This window comes from Bipolaris zeicola (assembly GCF_000523435.1).
Source record: "Bipolaris zeicola 26-R-13 unplaced genomic scaffold scaffold_6, whole genome shotgun sequence".
Classification (NCBI taxonomy): Eukaryota; Fungi; Ascomycota; class Dothideomycetes; order Pleosporales; family Pleosporaceae; genus Bipolaris; species Bipolaris zeicola.
Genome location: NW_006912055.1, coordinates 274,622 through 293,545, shown reverse-complemented (window position 1 = coordinate 293,545; position 18,924 = coordinate 274,622). Strand labels below are relative to the sequence as shown.

Here is an 18,924-nt window from a genome sequence, read left to right as displayed (position 1 = left end):
TCATCAAGCTCGAGCTACCACGATGACATGATTTGGATGACAAAAGCCGCCGCGGGGTAGCATCGCGTACCCCACTTAAAGCTCTCGCTGGGAGCGTATATGCAGCCGCGTCCAGCCTGCATATCGTGTCACATCGTATTTTGGCATCATTCTTCGCTCATTCTTGGTTTTGGTTTTCGCCTGTGTTAACTGATGACCTTGAAGCCCCCAGGGTCTGTCTAACAATCACTTTCGCATTTCGTGCACGCGACATAATTCCCAGGCACAACCATGGCTGCGCCAAAGATTGCACAGCGGGGAATCCGCATTGCCATTGACGTATGGAATCTTTTTCTCTGGGTTTGAAGAATCTATGGCTGATTACTGGGTGTTTAGCGTGGCGGCACATTCACAGATTGTGTAGGCAATCCCGGAACAGGCAAGATGGAAGATGACGTTCTCATCAAACTTCTTTCTGTTGACCCGTCAAACTACGATGACGCGCCGCTCGAAGGTATCCGTCGCCTCCTTTCCAAATTCACAGGCACCGAAATTCCTCGCGGACAGCCACTGGACACGTCCAAGATTGAAAGCATACGCATGGGCACAACGGTGGCTACGAATGCGCTGCTGGAGCGCAAGGGCGAGGATATCGCCATGGTTGTGACAAAAGGTTTCAAGGACTGTCTCGAAATCGGCAACCAAAGTCGGCCCAATATTTTCGCTCTGGATATCCGGAAGCCAGAGGTACTCTACAAAAAGGTAGTAGAGATTGATGAGCGTGTCACGCTGGAAGACTATGCCGAGGACCCAGAAAGGAATCAGACGCAAGCCGCCAGTATTGAAGAGGCTGGCGATGAAGCTGAATTAGTCAAAGGATTGTCGGGTGAGACAGTGCGCATATTACAAAGGCCGCAGGAACAAGCAATTAGAAAGCAACTCAAAGAGGTGTATGATAGTGGGTTGAAGAGCATAGCTGTGTGCTTGATGCATGGCTACACATATCCGAAGCATGAAGCGCTAGTAGGCAAAATTGCAAGGGAAATTGGATTCGAACATGTCAGCTTAAGTCACGAGCTCATGCCCATGATTAAGTTGGTTCCACGAGCAACCTCTGCATGCGCAGATGCCTATCTAACACCCGCGATACGAAAGTACATCGATGGCTTCTCCAAGGGCTTTGAAGGTGGCCTTGGTACCAAGAGCGTAAAGCGCGAAGAAGGCTCCAAGGGTGCACGATGCGAGTTCATGCAATCTGATGGCGGACTTGTCGATGTCGATATGTTCTCGGGCCTTAAAGCCATCCTGTCAGGACCTGCTGGTGGAGTCGTGGGCTATGCACTAACGTCCTATGATCCACAGACCAAGATACCCGTTATTGGATTCGATATGGGTGGTACCAGTACTGATGTCAGCCGATACGGCGCTGGACGATACGATCACGTCTTCGAGACTACAACTGCCGGAGTCACTATCCAGTCACCGCAACTCGACATCAACACAGTCGCAGCCGGTGGTGGATCGCGTCTCTTCTGGAAGAACGGTCTTTTCGTTGTCGGCCCAGAATCGGCAAGCGCACATCCTGGCCCAGCATGCTATCGAAAAGGTGGCCCATTGACTATTACAGATGCGAACCTGTTCCTTGGTCGGCTACTGCCTGACTTCTTTCCCAAGATCTTCGGAAAGAATGAGGATGAAGGGCTGGACGCGCAAGCCAGCGAGAAGCTGTTCAAAGAATTGGCAGATCAAATTAACAAGGAGATCGCTGGAGGCAACAAGGAAAAGGAAATGTCGTTGGATGACATTGCAAATGGTTTCATCAAGATCGCAAACGAGACTATGACGCGACCTATTCGTAGTTTGACTGAAGCGCGAGGCCACGACACATCAAAACACCGACTTGCAACCTTTGGCGGAGCCGGTGGACAGCACGCTGTTGCCATCGCTGAGGCTCTCGGCATTTCGCAGATTCTTGTTCACAGATACTCATCAGTACTATCCGCATACGGCATGGCCCTTGCTGATGTCGTCGACGAAAGGCAAGAGCCAGAGTCGAAGGTCTGGTCAGATGAAAAGGATGTGAGGGAATACTTGCAAGCCAAGATGGCGGACTTGAAGAGTAAATCAACAGCTACACTAAAGGAGCAGGGCTTTGATGAAGAACACATTCAGTTTGAGGAGTACCTGAACTTGCGATACCGAGGGACTGAGTCAGCGCTCATGATCATCAAGCCAACCAAAGAAGAGGCCCAGCAAGAGTATGGTGGCGACGAGTGGGCCTTTGGGAAAGCCTTTATTAAGCAACACGAGCAAGAGTTCGGTTTCACACTGCCAGACCGTGACATCATCGTGGATGATGTCAGAGCACGAGGCATTGGAAAGTCCTTTGAAGGGTTGGAAAAGAGCGTGGATCAGCAGCTGAAAGAGATCAAACCCAAAGACCTTCAAGGCGACACAAAGCGATACGATACGCGCAAGGTGTTCTTCGAGGGTGGTCGGCAAGATACGTCGGTGTACAAGCTTGAAGACCTTGAGGTTGGAGATCGCCTAAAGGGCCCTGCCATCATTGCAGACGGCACACAAACTATCGTCGTTACTCCTGGCGCTACTGCGCTCATAATTAACACGCATGTTGTGATAAACATCGGTGAGACCGAAGATCAAGAAAAACAGATTGACACAAAGGAAGTCGATCCAATTCTGCTGAGTATCTTCGCTCACAGGTTCATGGCTATTGCTGAGCAGATGGGTCGCGCGCTGCAGAAGACTAGTGTGTCTACCAACGTCAAGGAGCGATTGGACTACTCTTGCGCGCTTTTCGACGCAGATGGCGGACTAGTCGCAAATGGTGAGCTTCACATCTATGGAGTCTAACAACGCTAACGTACATATAGCACCCCATCTTCCTGTCCATCTTGGAAGCATGTCAACATGTGTCCGCAAACAAGCAGCTATCTGGAAAGGCAAGCTCAAAAAGGGGGACGTACTGGTTTCTAACCATCCTATGTTTGGCGGTACACATCTACCAGATATCACCGTTATAACACCAGCATTCAGTGGTGACAACATTGTCTTCTATGTCGCCTCTCGTGCACATCATGCTGATATCGGTGGCATCCTTCCTGGTTCGATGCCTCCAGCTTCTAAGGAGCTCTACCAAGAAGGCGCTGCTATCAAATCAGAGAAGCTCGTATCAGAAGGCCACTTCAACGAAGAGCGCATCACAGAGCTACTGCTCGATGAACCAGGTCAATATCCTGGATGCTCTGGCACTCGATGCCTGAGTGACAACATCAACGATCTGAAAGCTCAAGTCGCCGCTAACCAGAAGGGTATCAATCTCATCAGTACGCTCATGTCCGACTACGGCGAGGAAGTCGTCAAGTTCTACATGACCAGCATCCAAGCCAATGCCGAGAAATCTGTGCGAGCGTTACTCAAAGACGTGTACAAGCGCTTTGAGGGCCAAGACCTCAGTGCGGAGGAATTCATGGACGATGGAAGTCCTATCCGCCTCAAGGTCTCCATTGACCCAGAAAAGGGCGAAGCTGTCTTTGACTTTTCAGGAACAGGCCCTGAAGTCTACGGCAACATCAACGCCCCTGAAGCCGTCACGTACTCGGCTATTATCTACTGTCTGCGATGTCTGATCAGTGAGGATATCCCATTGAACCAAGGTTGCTTGAAGCCAATCCACGTTCTCATTCCTAAGAAATCTTTCCTCTCACCATCGGATAATGCGGCTGTTGTGGGAGGCAACGTACTTACGAGTCAGCGCGTCACAGACGTCGTGTTGAAGGCTTTCCGTGCGTGTGCCGCCAGCCAAGGCGATTGCAACAACCTTACCTTTGGTTTTGGCGGTACAACATTCGGGGAAGGAGAGAAGAGCGGAGAGAGAAAAGAGACCAAGGGATTTGGATACTACGAGACCATCGCTGGAGGGTCTGGTGCAGGGCCAACATGGAACGGAACCAGCGGCGTGCATACACATATGACCAACACTCGCATTACCGACTCCGAAGTGTTTGAGCGCCGATACCCTGTTCTGCTCCGAGAATTCTCACTTAGACAAGGTAGTGCAGGACGCGGAATGCACATTGGTGGCGAAGGAGTCATCCGTGACATCGAGTTCCGCATCCCAGTCCAAGTCAGCATTTTGAGCGAAAGAAGAGTTTACCATCCATACGGTATGGAAGGCGGAGGCGACGCCGCCTGCGGTCTCAATATCTGGGTCCGCAAAGTCGACAAAAAGGCTATCGACCAAAACTCAGACTCTAAGAAACCTACTGAACCTCAAGAATCGGCACCGTGCGCGCCCACGACGTCAAGTGACGTGGAGACTCTGGAGAAGAAGGATGCTGCGAGGGACAGGAAAGAAGATGTTGAGTATAGGTACATCAATCTTGGTGCGAAGAATACGGCTAGTATGCGGCCTGGTGAGCGCATCATTATTCATACGCCTGGAGGTGGTGGGTGGGGCAAGGAAGGAGAGCAGAGTAGGCTGCAGGATAAGAAAGATCCGAAGCAGAGCTGGAAGGGAGGAAGTGTGGCGGGTCGACAGAGTACGGCTGAGGCGAGCGTGTAGTATGGTGTAGATCTGTACCTCTAGAGTGTGTTTGTTAGTCAATGTTGAGACACAAAGTCTATGTCATGCCAGAGTTCAGTGCCCAAGGTAAAGAAATAGTAGACTTAAAAACGCCAAGATACTCAAGGTCTGCTTCATTGCACTTTCATAGCATCATTCCCTATGATCTCGTCGTTTGTGTATTCCAAACCCATATCATAAAACCACTCCAAACTAATCAAACGAAACACATTCATCAACCCTAACCTTCAACCCTCCCATCCCCCTCCCTCCCGTTCACAAACTCCTCTCCCTCATAAAACGTAATCATATCCCTCCACCCCATCCCCCACTCCTCCCTCATCCATCCCCCCTCCAAAACCCAAATCTTCTCATGCACAACCTTCAACTTCCCCTCCTCCTCTTCCTTTGGAAAAAACGCCCCCCACTCCCTCTCCAGCTTCGTCGCCGGAAACGCCGAGTCCGGGCCAAACTGCCAATTGAGAAACGCTTGTTCCGCCATGAGACAATCGTATTTATCCGTTTTGACGTAGTTTTGCAGGAGACGCTGGTGCATACGTAGGGAAGGGGTGAAAAGCATAGCTCCGACGTTGATGTTGGGGTGCTCGGTGTTAAACGGGTCCTGCGGGATTCCCGCGAAGATGTAGGGTTCGCAGACGGGGCCGTCGGTGAGAAAGTCGTCTAGGTGCAATTTCTCAGGTGAGCAAGGGCGGGGTTCGGCGAGGGTGAAGAGGTCGTCCAAGGGGGCGAGGGGAAATGCGTCGGCGTCTAGGAAGAAGATGCGGCTGAATTCTGTTTCTCGCCACATGTGTAGTTTGGCGAAGAGGTCTTTCCAGCGGGATTGTACGCCGATGACGTTGGGGGACCAAGGTAAGGGCGCGAGTTCGCGGACGAGGGCGCCGGCGCCCGAGAGCAGCGCGCGTTGTTCGGGTGTGACGTAGTCGGCGACGAAGACGATGAAGGGGTGTTTTTGGGTGCGGGATTTGGGGGACCAGAGGAGGCGGTAGATGAGGGAGTGGATGGCGAGGAAGTAAGGGTCTTTGAGCGAGGCGTTGCGGGTTGCTAGGAATGTGGCATAGGCGTAGTTTTCTGTGCCTCCGGGCACGTAGTTGTGCGGTTTGTGGGCGCTGAAGCGTTGTAAGGCTGGGATTGGAAGGAGGAGATCGAGGTCTTTCTGGAAAGCATATTCGGGTTCTAAGACGGTTTGTCCATCTGGAGATGGGTGTTCCAGCAAAGGAGGCGTTGTCGAACTGTCGCCTTCCGAGACTCCTTGAGCTGGTGAATTGTTGTCATGTAGGGTCACGTGCTTCTCGGGGTCCGTTCCTGACCCAGATGCATCATGAGAATGTGAAGAAGGTTTTAGGTCGGATGGTAGTACTTCGATCCCGGTATTACTCTCTTTGGTATCATACGATGCATGGGTAACATGCGTATGCCGGTATTCACTGCGGTGCTGTGCAACCAGCAAGATTGTACCGAGGAATGCAATGGTCGCCAAAGCAATATTGTGCCGCCGCCTCATGGTAAAGGGACAAATTGGTACTTCACGGGCTCTCTACGACGTCTGATCAAAAGCAAATGGTGGTCGAAATCCACTTCGTCACATGTGTTAATCGGAGCATGGACGCAGATGCATAGGCACACGTATCCGAGGTTGCAGCGGGCACCAACGACATGCAATTTCATACGTACGCTACAAGCTAGGCACTATCAACATGGTTACGGCATTGTGTCTGCAAAGGAAATTGATAGTCGGCGGTATTGGTACCTGATTTGGTCATTGCCGACGAAAGGGCAAAGATCAGCAGCAGGGCAGGGACCATGGTTCTTCACTAGGAGCTTAGGCCCCCATGGGGAATGACTCGGCGGAGTGCGCCTTTTTCAACCGTCAATACAACGGGCGTCTATGCTGTGTCACATCCCGCCCCTTCAGCACCTGCAGTAGTGCGGCGTAACGTCAACTCCCGCAGATTGCAGCTGAACGGTCACATGAAGCCGAATATTCTTATTGAGATCGACAGCACATGTAGGGAGCATCGCAACAAGATCAGGGTTGTGATGAAGGATTTGGGGTCCAAGAATATTTTGTTCAATATCGATACTCTTGGTTGCAGTTACATACCGACTCATCGTGTTGATTGGCTACGCTGGTGCCCCGGCTTTGTCTGTTGAGAAAGCGCCTTTTTGTAAAGCCAATTGGTAAACTTGACACTTGGCTCGTCGACCAACCTCGTCACAACTTCTGCAAAATATAGTGTGATAGATAGCAGAATGGGCTGAAGCAACCAAAAAGCCAATTCTAGCCCTAGTGGGCCACTGACAGGTAAGGGAAATTTGTTGACCCACTCCGGTATTCCTTCGGCGTGGGCCGATCTCGTAAGGCCCACCAAGGCATACAGGCGGTCAGCGACGATCCAGATAACAATTCCATGTACCAAGTACAGCGCGAAAGATACGCGTCCAAGATATTGACAGAAACGCGTCTCAAAGAATTGCTTGAGCCATGGCAAGCGAGGCACTGATGCGACTGTGAAGAATGCTGCCCAGAAAAGATAGAACCATTTTGCATCGAATACGGCTTGAGGCTTGAGATGCGATAACCAGATCCATCCTGGTGACTTGGTGAGGATAGCAACGCTATCCGCTTCAGGTGCGTCAAAGGATGGTACGCCACTGAGGTAGAGAGCAAAGACGAACATGTGGAAGAAGATGAACTCCTTGAAGTTTGCCAGAGCCGAAAAAAGTCGCGGAAGTTTATCCTGCTGTGCCAGCAAATCAAGGTCGCAGAGCAGCATTCCAGACATGAACATTGCGCCGTAGTAACCGTCGACGATGTAGAGAAAGTAGAATATTAGCGCGGCCTCGCAGCAGAGCCGGGCATTCTTTGTGCACCTGGAGAGTGCGGAGAGTGCGGTATAGGTGATGATGGATCCTTTGAATTCAATGGGGATCGACCAGACGTGCGCATGGAACTGTATAGGAAAGTCATAGATCTCGGTGGAAAAGACAAAGCTGTAGTTTTTGAACATGCGGTACCATCTGATGAGTTCTTTCCAGTATGTATCTTCCATTGGCTGCAAATCAACCCATATTCCGCTCCATTGGCGGACAGACATGAATGCGAGAGTAATCGCAATGACAGGTAGGAAAAGTCGTAGCCAACGGCGGAAGAGGGCGGAGCCGATACTGTCTGCAGCACTGACAGCATGACCGTCCTGAATCATGCGTAGACTTTTGAGGGAAAGCACATAACCGGATATGACGAAGAAGACGGCAACAGCAAAGTGGCCACCAGAGAAGAAGATGCGTACAAATGGTAGGGTTGCGAAATAGTGTTTTCCCTCGTAGCCGTAGGCGTGTTCGAAGACAGAGTTACCACGTTCCCCGTGAGCCCAGAGCTGGTGATGCTGTAGATAGACCAAGAGTGCAGCGAAGCCTCTTAGGCCATCCAGCCATGCTGTTGGCCTAATCGGCTTGCTTTTCGAGGCCGGCCGCAAGGAGAGAAATTCCGGGCGTACTAGGTCGAGGCTCCATTTGGCCGTTCGAACTGGCTTCCAGATTGATGGTGAAAGTTTGATTTCTTCGATTCCATCTTGGTCCAGCAACCCGTTGTATTTAGCTGGCATTTTCGGTGGTAAAAAAAAAAGTTGATACAATTGAGGGATCCCAGAAATTGAGATTGAATTGAGGAATACTGGGTACTCGAAGAGACCCTAGATATTCAAGATCGTAATAAAGTGGGCAATTGATGCGCAATAGCAGGATTTGCACAACTCGTCCGAATCATGTCTGACTGCCTAGATGAGCGCGACCAGGCCGGAATCATTCGGCACCAGTATTTGGGCACGGACAGCTTTGAGTGTGACATTGCTGAATTCGGCGACATGCCTCAAATATCTCTTACTCACGAGATGCAATGCGGGGACTGTCAAGGGGCAGATACCTAACATGTCCAAGCGGCCGATGAGCTTGCAGGGGTCAAATTTACAAGCTTTGACCCACCCGCCTTGGTACCAGTGTTGTACCAGTACTAGTTTACCAGGATAGACTCTTAGCCTCCAGGACATATGCGGGGTTACGTGCTTTTTCGTGAGGCTGCCCCTGCATGTGAAAAGAAATTGATGTGCCGAGGGTGAAGGCAAGAAGCGTATTGGTCGATGCGGTCGCATGGGTATATTCTAGGCCAGAGGCTCGTATCTCCGGTGGTGTATTGAGACGATCGATAATAGTTATGGAATGGCTGGGTCAAATTGGCAGGTTCCCAATGTTGTAATAACTCCAGCATGCGCACACGATCAAGGCCACCTCCGCCCAAGCTCAGTCTGAAAATCACGATGCGTCCAAGTTCCCCGATAGTGACCCAATTTTCAGGCAAGCTCACCAGTCAAGTGCGGAGAGTCTTGCCTGCATATATTGCTTTGATCTTTCTCTTCTTGTTCTTTGCCAACACCGAGTTCTTTACAACCCCGATCCGAGCAGCGAGCAGATACAAGCGCGAGCTCAAATATCAGCAGCCACTGCAGCCAGTTGGCTCGTTGATTCCAAAGAAGATATGGCAAACATGGAAGGTTGGTCCTCTAGGCTTTGAGCAGCGCGACTCAGACTCGGCCAAAACCTGGGCTCAGAAAAACCCCACGTACCGATACGAGGTGTTGACAGATGATAACGCAAACGACTATCTCGAGTGGCACTATGGGCCACACGGCCTTGACCGAAAGGATCTCGTCGACCTATACCGGGAACTGAACATCACCATCATAAAAGCCGACCTGCTTCGATACCTCGTCATGTACGCTGAAGGTGGTGTATATGCCGACATTGACGTGGAATGCCTACGACCCATCAATAGGTTCATTCCCGAGCGCTACAACGCGCCAGACATTGACATGATCATCGGAGTGGAAATTGATGAACCTGCATTTGCCAACCACGAGATTCTCGGGTCCAAATGCAAGTCGTTTTGCCAGTGGACTTTTGCCGCCAAACCCCGGCTTCCGGTTATGATGCGGCTTATCGAGAATATCCAAGATTGGTTACACGAGCTGGCCAAAGCGAAAGAGGTTCCTATATCGCAGCTCCACTTGGATTTCGACGAAGTAATTAGTGGTACCGGGCCGTCCGCATTTACCAAAGCGGTCTTAGAACAAATGACGGCACAGAACCACGGCAACCCAGTTACTTGGGATCTCTTCCACAATTTGGCAGAATCGAGGCTCGTCAACGGAATTCTCGTACTCAATGTCGAAGCCTTTGCAGCTGGTCAAGGACACTCCGACTCTGGCAACCACGGCTCCAGAGGTGCGCTCGTGAAGCACCATTACCACGCCTCGGGTTGGCCAGCTCTTCATCCCCGACGAAACCACCCCATGTATGGCGAGGTAGAAAAGTGCAACTGGAAGCCAGAATGCGTAGCAGAATGGGTGAGTAGTATTGCGTGCAACTTAACTTTTGACAATGTGTTGACTGCTATGAAGGACAAGAATGTAGCTGAGTGGGATACGCTATCCAAGGAAGAACAAGACAAGCGGCTCGCCAGTAAACCAGCCCCTCATGGAGTGCCGAAGTTAGGAGTCTAAGCCTTGCTGCCGAATGGACGATTCGACTCGTGTGCTCGTTCGTCCCAACGTTAGGGACGAGCCGAGGCCGGAAGGTAGTAGTGACATTGGGTCGTGGTTAGCTACAGCAACCGCAACCGCAAGACGTGCCCGGGACCTTGATAGCGTCGTTAGAGGTTATCTGTCTCCCTTTCATCCAGATGGAAGACACTGGGAGGATCTAATAGGCGTTGATCCTGGAGGCGAAGATGTTGTGGAGGAAGGTCCGCACATACCCTGAAGTAATATAACCTAGTGCATGACGTAATGAACTCACCTTATATAATCTCATTCCTGTGACCTATCAAGAGTGCTCCTTGATGCGTACATTTTCGGCATCATTTATGGATTTAAGAAACATCCTATGCTTCACAAGCCTTAGTCGACTGTGAGTTTCTATATCCCTGGGTTAAAATAATAATCCATAGAGATACTAAATCCTTCTTGCTGCTTGAAACTTTATCCAAATTTCACAATTCCGTACCTGCTGATATTATGTCCTGAGTTTAAGACATAGCCATCCGTTGTCAACTATGACACACTTTCAAGAAAAGAGTAAGAAACAGATTTCAAAGACAGTGTTTAGAAAAGCAGCACATACACATATCACCGTACTTCATCCCCCCCCCCCCCCCCATCCAAACAAATCAGTACGTCAACCGAAAAAAAAACTTCATCGCACACACCCTAAACACCCTTTTCCAACTTCCCATTACACATACGTCGCCTATCAAAAATCTTCGCACAAAATCCAGATACCAGATACCTCCGTCCCTCAAACCACAACCCCCCCGAATATAAAATCCATTCTCTTCATCCAACTTTCACCTTCCAGTTTTCATTGCAAAATGTTCACGTTAATTAAGTAACCATGTTCTTTCATCAAGAAAAAGATATACACAAAGATTAAAGTTTTAAAAAAACCGTTTTTGCTAATTCGCTCAAGTGTGGTTATCTCTGGGGTATTAGGCTCGATGCAAGATAAAAAAAAGATTCCCTTTCTCCGCATAAATTCGAGCAAATCCAAAGGAGAGATGCAAGAAAAGTTGCTTGCGAACTTGGAGAAGAATGAAAAAGAAGAAGAAGGTACAACTATTAACAACATGCTGTCATTGGCAGCAGCAGAAATATCTCACTTCGATACCAGAGATTTGGAGGCAATCAACCCGTTTCTCTTTCAACACTAAGCAAAAAAAAAACAAAGCCATTAACAGAGGCGATGCTGTTTTCCTTTCCAAACAAGGATCCAAGTTCCTAAACCCCATACTCCGCCATCCTCACCATGTCTAAATAGGGCGCAAACATAACCTATCCTATCCAGGCCGAATGCTTGTAGTATTTAGAACATTACCACGTTACTCCTTTTGACCTTCGTTAAGCACCAACTCAACAACGACTTGGCTCCTTTCATGGTACGGATGCTGCAAGCTCAGCTTCACTGTCCTGTTGTGCGATGAACCTCCGCTGAGTCCATCATCCAAACACTTGACATCACGCCCAGCAATCACTTGACGTAATCTGCCATTCTGTGCGTTGCGAATCTCAACGAAGTCGGGGTCAAAGAGCAACACATACGGTCCGTACATGGCAGCGCTCTCTGCCTTGCCGACAAATTCCATGATAACCGAGCGGGAGATGTCACCGTTCTTGTTGATGTATACCGCACACTCCTGGTAACAAAGAAGGAACTCTTGGTCCGAGAGGCGGAACATGCCCAATGGGACTTGGTTTTGTAGTCGCGATGCAATAGTGGCGACGTGTGGTTGCTTTAGGTCTGGCACCGACCATGGCTGTTTCTTGTCCAAAGTGAGTACCTCGAAGCCCTTGGATGTGGAGATGGCGAGAGAAGAATGGAAGAGATTGATGGTGAAGCATTCAGCCGGGATGTAGAACTCATCGTATTCGCGGAAAAACTCCGTGCGGCCCGTTTTCCATATCCTGGACTTCTTCTCTGTGGATTTCTGATACACAGGCTCGAGGACCTTGAAGGTTGATGAGATTCCGTCGCGCTTCTTGTAGAAGACCAGGGTCCTGTCCTTCATTACACCAGTGGCGAAGAAGCCAATGTCACGCGCGCCTGACAGCTTTTGAGGAGCGCGTCGGGTCGAGTCGTTTGAAGGAGCTATGCCGCTGAGCGGGCACACAGCATCCAGGTGGTATGCAATCAAAGCCTTATCAGAAACGAGGAGCATCAAGCCGAACTGCTCGAGCACGGCAATCTGGGTTACTCGCGGTGTTTGAATGGCCTGGATATGTTAGCTCCGTTCTTCCAAGTATAGAGACATGACTTACCTTTGACCAACCTCTAGGGTTATCAAAGTCGGACACGTATACACCAATATCTGTACCAACCGCCACCATGTGTTTGCCATGGGGTTGGATAAAGGCCGTGGCACAATTAACCCTCGCTCGGCAGATGGGCACCGGACGGCCAACGTTAACGAAGAGCTTCTCTACCTCGTCAATGGCCCGGTCCAGAGGTGTTCCCTTGATGGTTATGGCTCTTTGAGATGGCATAGCACTGTCGTATGCAAACGCAGCATCAGCCATCACTCGTAATCTGAAAGGCTCTGCGTTCTGAGCAAAGAGAGACGCGGCGTGTCGTGTCTTTGCAATGATGAGCTTGTCACACCATTCGGCTCGATTTTGGGCGCTTGGAGCATACAGGGTGTAAGTCTCCGAGCCAAGGTGCTTCACTCTGAACGGATATAGAACCTTCTCATCTTTACTGGCGTCAATTGTTGAGGTATTGACGAGGGTCTTTCCAGAAACACTTGTATTTGAGGACCCAAGAGAGGAATTGGTAGTCACGTGCTGCAAAGCGCCTGGAGCAGGACTGCCGGTTAGGCGTGCACCAGTTCCGGCAACTCGACCCGGGACTGCCGTGACCGTGGATATACCCTTCATCGTTGAACGTACAACGGGATCATCATCTTCGCTTTCAAGCACGAGCAGATCCATGGGAATTGGCACCCGGCACACGTCGTATTTCTCAGGCCTAGGAGTTCCATCTGCCTCTCTGAGAGCGACTGTTTTTGCGAGTACGAGGTAGTGGTCGAAGAGTAGTGCGTGAGTCTCACGCCAGTTGAAGCGGTTACCTGCCATTCTTTGCAGATCGCCTCGGAAGATCAGTTCTCGTCCAAGATGATCCAGATTGAGCTCTACACGTTGCATGCCTGGTCGTAAAATGAGCTTGGTTTGAAGATCCGTGAGGCTGACTTTCCGGCCCATCTCAGCAACACGGGCATCGCACTCCAAAGTTACAGCTTTGATCTCATCCTTGGCAATTTGGAGATTCCTCTTCTCCTCATTGTCGACAATCGAGTATTTTAGCACCGTGTCCAGAAGCAGGCCGTAACGCTGCAGCCTGTCGATAGGTGCCTTCAGATACGTATCCCAACCAAGCTTGTTGGAAAGCTTGTGTTTCTGAGCTTCATCCAGAAATCTACGGAAGTCCTTGTTCCGGTCAGCCTCTTGTCGAACTCGGAAGGTTGCGTACGGAAAGGCTGCCGCATACTCAATGTATGCGTGCTTGGCCTTCCGGATCCATTCTCTAAAGATGTCGCTAAACCCAACAATCCACGGCCCTTGCTCTTGCTGCCTGTACTTTATTTGTGGGAGGAGATGGTCTTCATTTGCCTTGCGCACTGCATCCACTTTGCTGAAAACGTCGCGGATGAACCGGTCGAGCCTTTCCGCGGGTATAACCTCAGATTTGGATGCCTTTAACCGGTCACGGTACAGTTGGCGCAATACATCGAGTCGATTCATGTAGTTGTCCTCTCCCTGCACAATCTCGTGTAGGATGTTTTGACGCTCGATTTCCTTCTTGTTCGCACCCTCAATGTCCTCCTTTTTCAGCTTGTAAAAAGTCGCCCAATCTTCAGAACGAGGAGCGGCGGATGGAGCATGGAGGTCAATCTTCTTGAGTGTTCGCTGGCAGTGGTGTGAATAGCATCGACCAGGAGAAGCGTGAGTATGCAACATGGGTGCGTAGCAGCCCGCTCCTGTCAGCTGGAATATTACACCCGTGATGCTCTCAGAAGAAAACTTGAGCCATTCTTCTTCGTGCACAAGAGTACCGGCTTTGTACATTTCTGCCACCACACGGCTACTTAGAGTCTCGGCATCGGCAATATTCATCGTTGGGACTTTGTGAGTGAAAAGTGCGACCAGACCCTCCTGGATAGGACCCTCTTTTAGATCATTTTCACCTTCCGTCATGCTCTTGAGCCAAGCAATGATTGAGCTAAGCGCCCATGGCTCTGTGCACTTCTTGAAGTCGATGCTAGATAGCTTTGCGGGGTTGAAACGCTTGCAAGCTGGAATTGTTGGCAGGTCAATAGCTACGGCTTCAGTGCTGGCAGGAGTTAGTGTGTTCGCATCGCTGTCCATGGCATTACCATAAAAGGTATTGCGGCTACCCCGAGACCTGTGCCCCTGTTCCGCATCGGTTTTGGATCTTGGCAAGGGTATGGCATCTCGAGCATTGCTGTGCTGTAGGAGCGAGGTTGAACGGGGGACGTGTGTACCATTGGGCGATATCATGTGTCCACCATTAGGATGGACAGGGTACGGGTCACGGGACGACGGAGCGTTGCGCCAGTACTCGTAGGATCCAGATCCGGTAGAACTGTTGCTTTGGTGGTTTGTTCGTCGAGCGTTGGTATTCACTGGAGGAGGCGGCAGAGGTCGGTTTGAGATTCCTGGGTGGTAAAACATGTCTGGTGGTTCGCTGGGCATGGCCGATGTTTGTGTTATGAGAGTAGAGCTGGATGCGATAGACGCGCTGTCCATGAGGGTGACCTCATCACCTTCGTCGTAGCTCCGTCGTCGGTCGCTAGGCTCTTGAAGACCACCAGTACCAAAAGTGTCGACACGTGCATTGCTCGAGAAGGACGGGAAGGGGTGAATCGAATCGTACTCTTCGCCATAGCGCTCCGATCGTCGTTGCGAGCCTGATGTCGACGGTGGGTAGCCACTTCCCGCTGCTAGCTGACTTGGGTCTCCACCATAATTGAAGGACGGCATGAAGCCACCGCCATATGTACCCACATCCATGCCTACATATTCGGTATCGCTTGCACTTCCTTCTCTTGCGGGTTCTGTAGGCATTTGTGGTGAATGCACTGACGTGTAGTTGCTAAACAGTCCGCTGCCACCACTAGCTCTCCGGGCCTCATCAGCCCTCTCTTGTTCTTCGGCCATTTGGAGTGCAGCCAGACCAGCAGCAGCCTCGACATCACTCTCGTCGCTAGCGTATGTCTCACGCCCGGGGTATGCACCTCCTTGGCCACCATTCATACCATTGTATCCGGGTGAATGACGCTCAGTGTGATAGTATTGACCGTTGGAGTGTTGGACATGAGTTCCACCGCCCGTCATACTCAAGACGTCGTTGAAAAGCTCGTCCTGGTATCCATTCTGCGGCGTCGAGTACTCATCGCTGTCAGACTCGTGGGGTGGTGGTGGTAGCGGTCGCGAAGACATCATATTCGTTCGCTGAGGTGACCCATGGGGCGGAACTTCAGGAGTCGGGGGTAGGGGGTTCGATTGGAAACTTCCGTATCTGTCGCTGCGTTGTGAGCCATAGCCAGTGTCGTAGACAGGTGGTGAGGGTAATGGAGCATGCGAGGCGCTCGACGAGTAGTACCCCGATGAGTTGGAGGCATGCGGAGAGGGTCGGTTGCCCCAATCGTCAGCGGGAAGTTGTGTGCTTCCAGGAGGCACAGGTAGTGGGGGCGGTGCAGGTGTGGTATAAGACGAAGCACCTCTCTGAACCGAGCCTGCTCTCCCAAACTGCGACTGCTGGTATGAAGAGGGCGAAGGGTACGTGGCAGTTGGAGAGGTGGGAGAGAAGGCATAGTTTTGGTTGGCAGTATTCGTCCTGACGAGACTGTTGCTCGCATAGGCAGCTGGATTGTAGGGCTGATGCGAGGCCGTTGTTGAGACGGGCGGTGCAAAGGGTCTGCTGACGCCGCCGTAGTGCGAAGGGTTGGGTAGAGCGACGGGCTGTGTGTTGTAGTTCTGGGGGTTGTACTCGAGTTGCTGTCGCTGTGATGGGTAGCCATAGCCGGCACTGGAGCCGTATCCACCAGCGGTAGGCGACATTGGACCCTGACCGATGTGCGGGGAGTTTGCAGCGGCTATGAAGAGCTCGTCGTTCTGGCGCGCAGCCATGCTGTTGCGGCGCTCTGGCTGGGCATAACCGTAGCCGTAGTCTGAAACCGCGCCTGCGCCTGCAGTGCCTCCGTTTGCACCATCGTTTGGGTCGGTGCTCGACGAGGAACGGTGGTAGGGGTCCTGGTATTGGCCTTGGGCGCCCACGTTGGAATGTGGAATGTTTGGGTTGTAGTAGTTCTGGCCGTTCCCGTAGTACGACATGGCGGCGGGTGTGGGCGAGAGTGGCTACGTGGGCGCAATGGGATGTGGTGCGGTCAAAAGCGTCATTCACGAGGCTGCCTGGCGAGGATGCGCGGGCACCATGACCAGGGCCGCTAAGCTGAGGGTCTGAGGGGGTTCAGCAGCCAGGCCGCGCAAGAGTAACGAGGAAGCACGAGGTGGTGCTGCGACCAAGGGGAACCGTGTGGGTTCGCATGCGCTGGGCGCAAATGTCTGGGGGCAAATGTGTGGGAATGAGGGACACGAGCAGAGCTGCCTGTCGCCCTGTGCGTTGTTGGCAGCGGTCGGGGCAAATCGTCAAATGTCGTTTGCGAGGCTGTAGCGCGGGGAACGGGTCGCTCAGCGATGCTGCTGCGAGATGTGCAACAACGATCAATGTGTGTGTGTGTATGTGTGGTCGTGGCAATGGTGATGGGAGTTGCGACTGCAAAGAGGCTGTGGTGCGCAACCGTCTATGCTGCTGCCGCGTATTTTCCCGGCACTGCTGTCGCCCGCGTATGTACTCCTAATCGTACCAGATGATAGGTGGTAGGTAGCGCATGTGAGCTAAGAGGAACCGGGGAGCGAGCAAGCCCCCTAGACTCGGGCCGCGATAGGGAAAGAGCCTTGTCGCTCTCTGCTAAGGACTGCTACCATCAATCACCACATGCGCTGTCGTGTTGTCTGAGCCGGGCCAGCTGTAGTCCATGCTACGATATAGTGCGTGCCAGAATGCACGTCTGGTGTCGCCTTGACGGCGCCTCCTACACTCACGCTAACCCCATAGGCGAGCCATGCTGCCACATTCCGCGCCTCTTACAACACCACCTGCCATATCCCGAGGTCTGGTAATGGCTCATATGCCATGGCACCTGCCCCTACTCACCATGTGCTGTTTCTGCCCGCTCCACGTCACAATGGGAATGGAGAGTGGAGTCGAAACACCTTTGTGAGTGCAGGGACATTGTCGTTGAACTATTTCAAGAACGCCAAAGAAGACATGGGGGAACTTTGCCAAGGTTGAAGACAGACATCCAGCATGTGCATGCGATACTCCTTCATTCAACCATCAGTCCTTGTAGAAGATCGTTCTCTGGTCGCATAACTACTCGTGTTCGCTTGGGATGCGGAAATGCCCAAAGTGGTACACTGAACGTAAAATTGATTTCGTTGCCAAGCGCGTCAGACTTTTACTTAGCATTGTGCTGAACATTGCTGAGTGGAGTGATGCTGCAACGTTGTAGGAATGTCAAACTCCGAATTTGAAAAAACATGTCGTTTATTTTTTTTAACACAATCCCAACTTCTTCATCCGCACTAGCAGTGTTCTCAAGAGCTGTAGATGGCCTGATACTCTGGTGTTGGTAGGTCCAAAGGGAAAGCTCATGTATTATACAAGCCCCGAAGAAGGCTACGACCTCTGTGGCGAATGGGCGGCAGTCATTAGTGCCGGCAGCTCTGGTGTAGAGATCATTGTAGCCGTCCAGCCAAAGGGCAAGTATTTGCATCGCTACTTGAGCCTGGCCACCTGTACATCATAGTACTGCAGCCTTCGCCAGTCTTGGACAGGAAAAAACAATGCAAACATCCGATGTAAGCCTTGCCTGTTCTGACCACGGCACGAAGCCCGTGTTTGCAAGACAACGAGAAACACATTAACAATCATGCTCGCTCGGTTGAGAGGATGGTTCCGACAAAACCCTACCCCCTCAGGTATCGCCGCCCAACATCAGTATCGGTCACTCAAGACGCAGACTTTTTTTCGCGGAGACTGTCGGGTCTCGTACACCAAGTGGATTTGTCGAAGATCGATCTAGGTAGCGGGCATGACGTGGATGTAACAATATAATAGTACGCCACAGCCTTCGACACGTCCTGGATTACCCCGCTTCCCCTTTATTGCCCGCAGGACCGGCATGGGCGACATCTGGGGTTGTCCGGAGAATGGGGTTACCACTTCTTACCTTGGCGTAGGCATACCCAATCTCCAAACACTCCTTCTCTTTCTGTGGGCCTCATGGACCTCTTGGCTACGGCTCGTTACCGCTAGCTGAGCAATGGGCATGATACACTTTGGAGGGTATTACGAAATGCCAAGCCTGGAACTCATTTTGCTTCACGCCGGCATAACAGTATTTGCTGTGAACAAAACGCTGGTCTACATATTTCTTCAACGCACGACATGGCAATGGCTGTGGAGGTCATCTTTTGACGAGTGGTGAGGTTGATGGCTGGGCTAGATTGTAGCCTGGTCACCACTTGACTTGCTATTCTTTTCAAAGTGGATACCGAGTCAGCATTACGACAAATGCGATATTGAGCATCGAGACGAGCACATGATTGAGTTTTTCGTAGTAATGGATTCCAGGAACGAGAATTTGACGG

The 18,924-nt window shown here is 51.2% G+C and overlaps 5 protein-coding genes across 5 annotated transcripts; 2 read left to right on the top strand and 3 right to left on the bottom strand.

Annotated features, from left to right (window-relative positions):
* Positions 1-270: 270 nt before the first annotated feature.
* Positions 271-4,564, top strand: COCCADRAFT_83240 (uncharacterized protein; the record flags this gene model as incomplete). Its single annotated transcript, XM_007709217.1, has 4 exons — positions 271-318; positions 376-2,827; positions 2,874-4,219; positions 4,319-4,564. 4 exons carry the CDS (start codon positions 271-273, stop codon positions 4,562-4,564), a joined length of 4,092 nt encoding a protein of 1,363 aa, XP_007707407.1.
* Positions 4,565-4,814: 250 nt separating this feature from the next.
* On the bottom strand, positions 4,815-5,744 carry COCCADRAFT_47249 (glycosyltransferase family 8 protein; the record flags this gene model as incomplete). Its single annotated transcript, XM_007709216.1, has 1 exon — positions 4,815-5,744. A coding segment is annotated over one exon (930 nt), but the record flags the coding sequence as incomplete, so codon positions are not given.
* A 946-nt stretch (positions 5,745-6,690) lies between these two features.
* COCCADRAFT_83229 (uncharacterized protein) lies at positions 6,691-8,190 on the bottom strand (the record flags this gene model as incomplete). The annotated part of the gene is made up of 1 exon (XM_007709215.1): positions 6,691-8,190. The coding sequence occupies one exon, from the start codon at positions 8,188-8,190 to the stop codon at positions 6,691-6,693; it is 1,500 nt and encodes a 499-aa protein (XP_007707405.1).
* A 657-nt stretch (positions 8,191-8,847) lies between these two features.
* Positions 8,848-10,140, top strand: COCCADRAFT_83277 (glycosyltransferase family 32 protein; the record flags this gene model as incomplete). Its single annotated transcript, XM_007709214.1, has 2 exons — positions 8,848-9,984; positions 10,039-10,140. The coding sequence occupies 2 exons, from the start codon at positions 8,848-8,850 to the stop codon at positions 10,138-10,140; spliced, it is 1,239 nt and encodes a 412-aa protein (XP_007707404.1).
* A 1,373-nt stretch (positions 10,141-11,513) lies between these two features.
* Positions 11,514-16,542, bottom strand: COCCADRAFT_22248 (uncharacterized protein; the record flags this gene model as incomplete). The annotated part of the gene is made up of 2 exons (XM_007709118.1): positions 11,514-12,404; positions 12,451-16,542. 2 exons carry the CDS (start codon positions 16,540-16,542, stop codon positions 11,514-11,516), a joined length of 4,983 nt encoding a protein of 1,660 aa, XP_007707308.1.
* Positions 16,543-18,924: the final 2,382 nt, after the last annotated feature.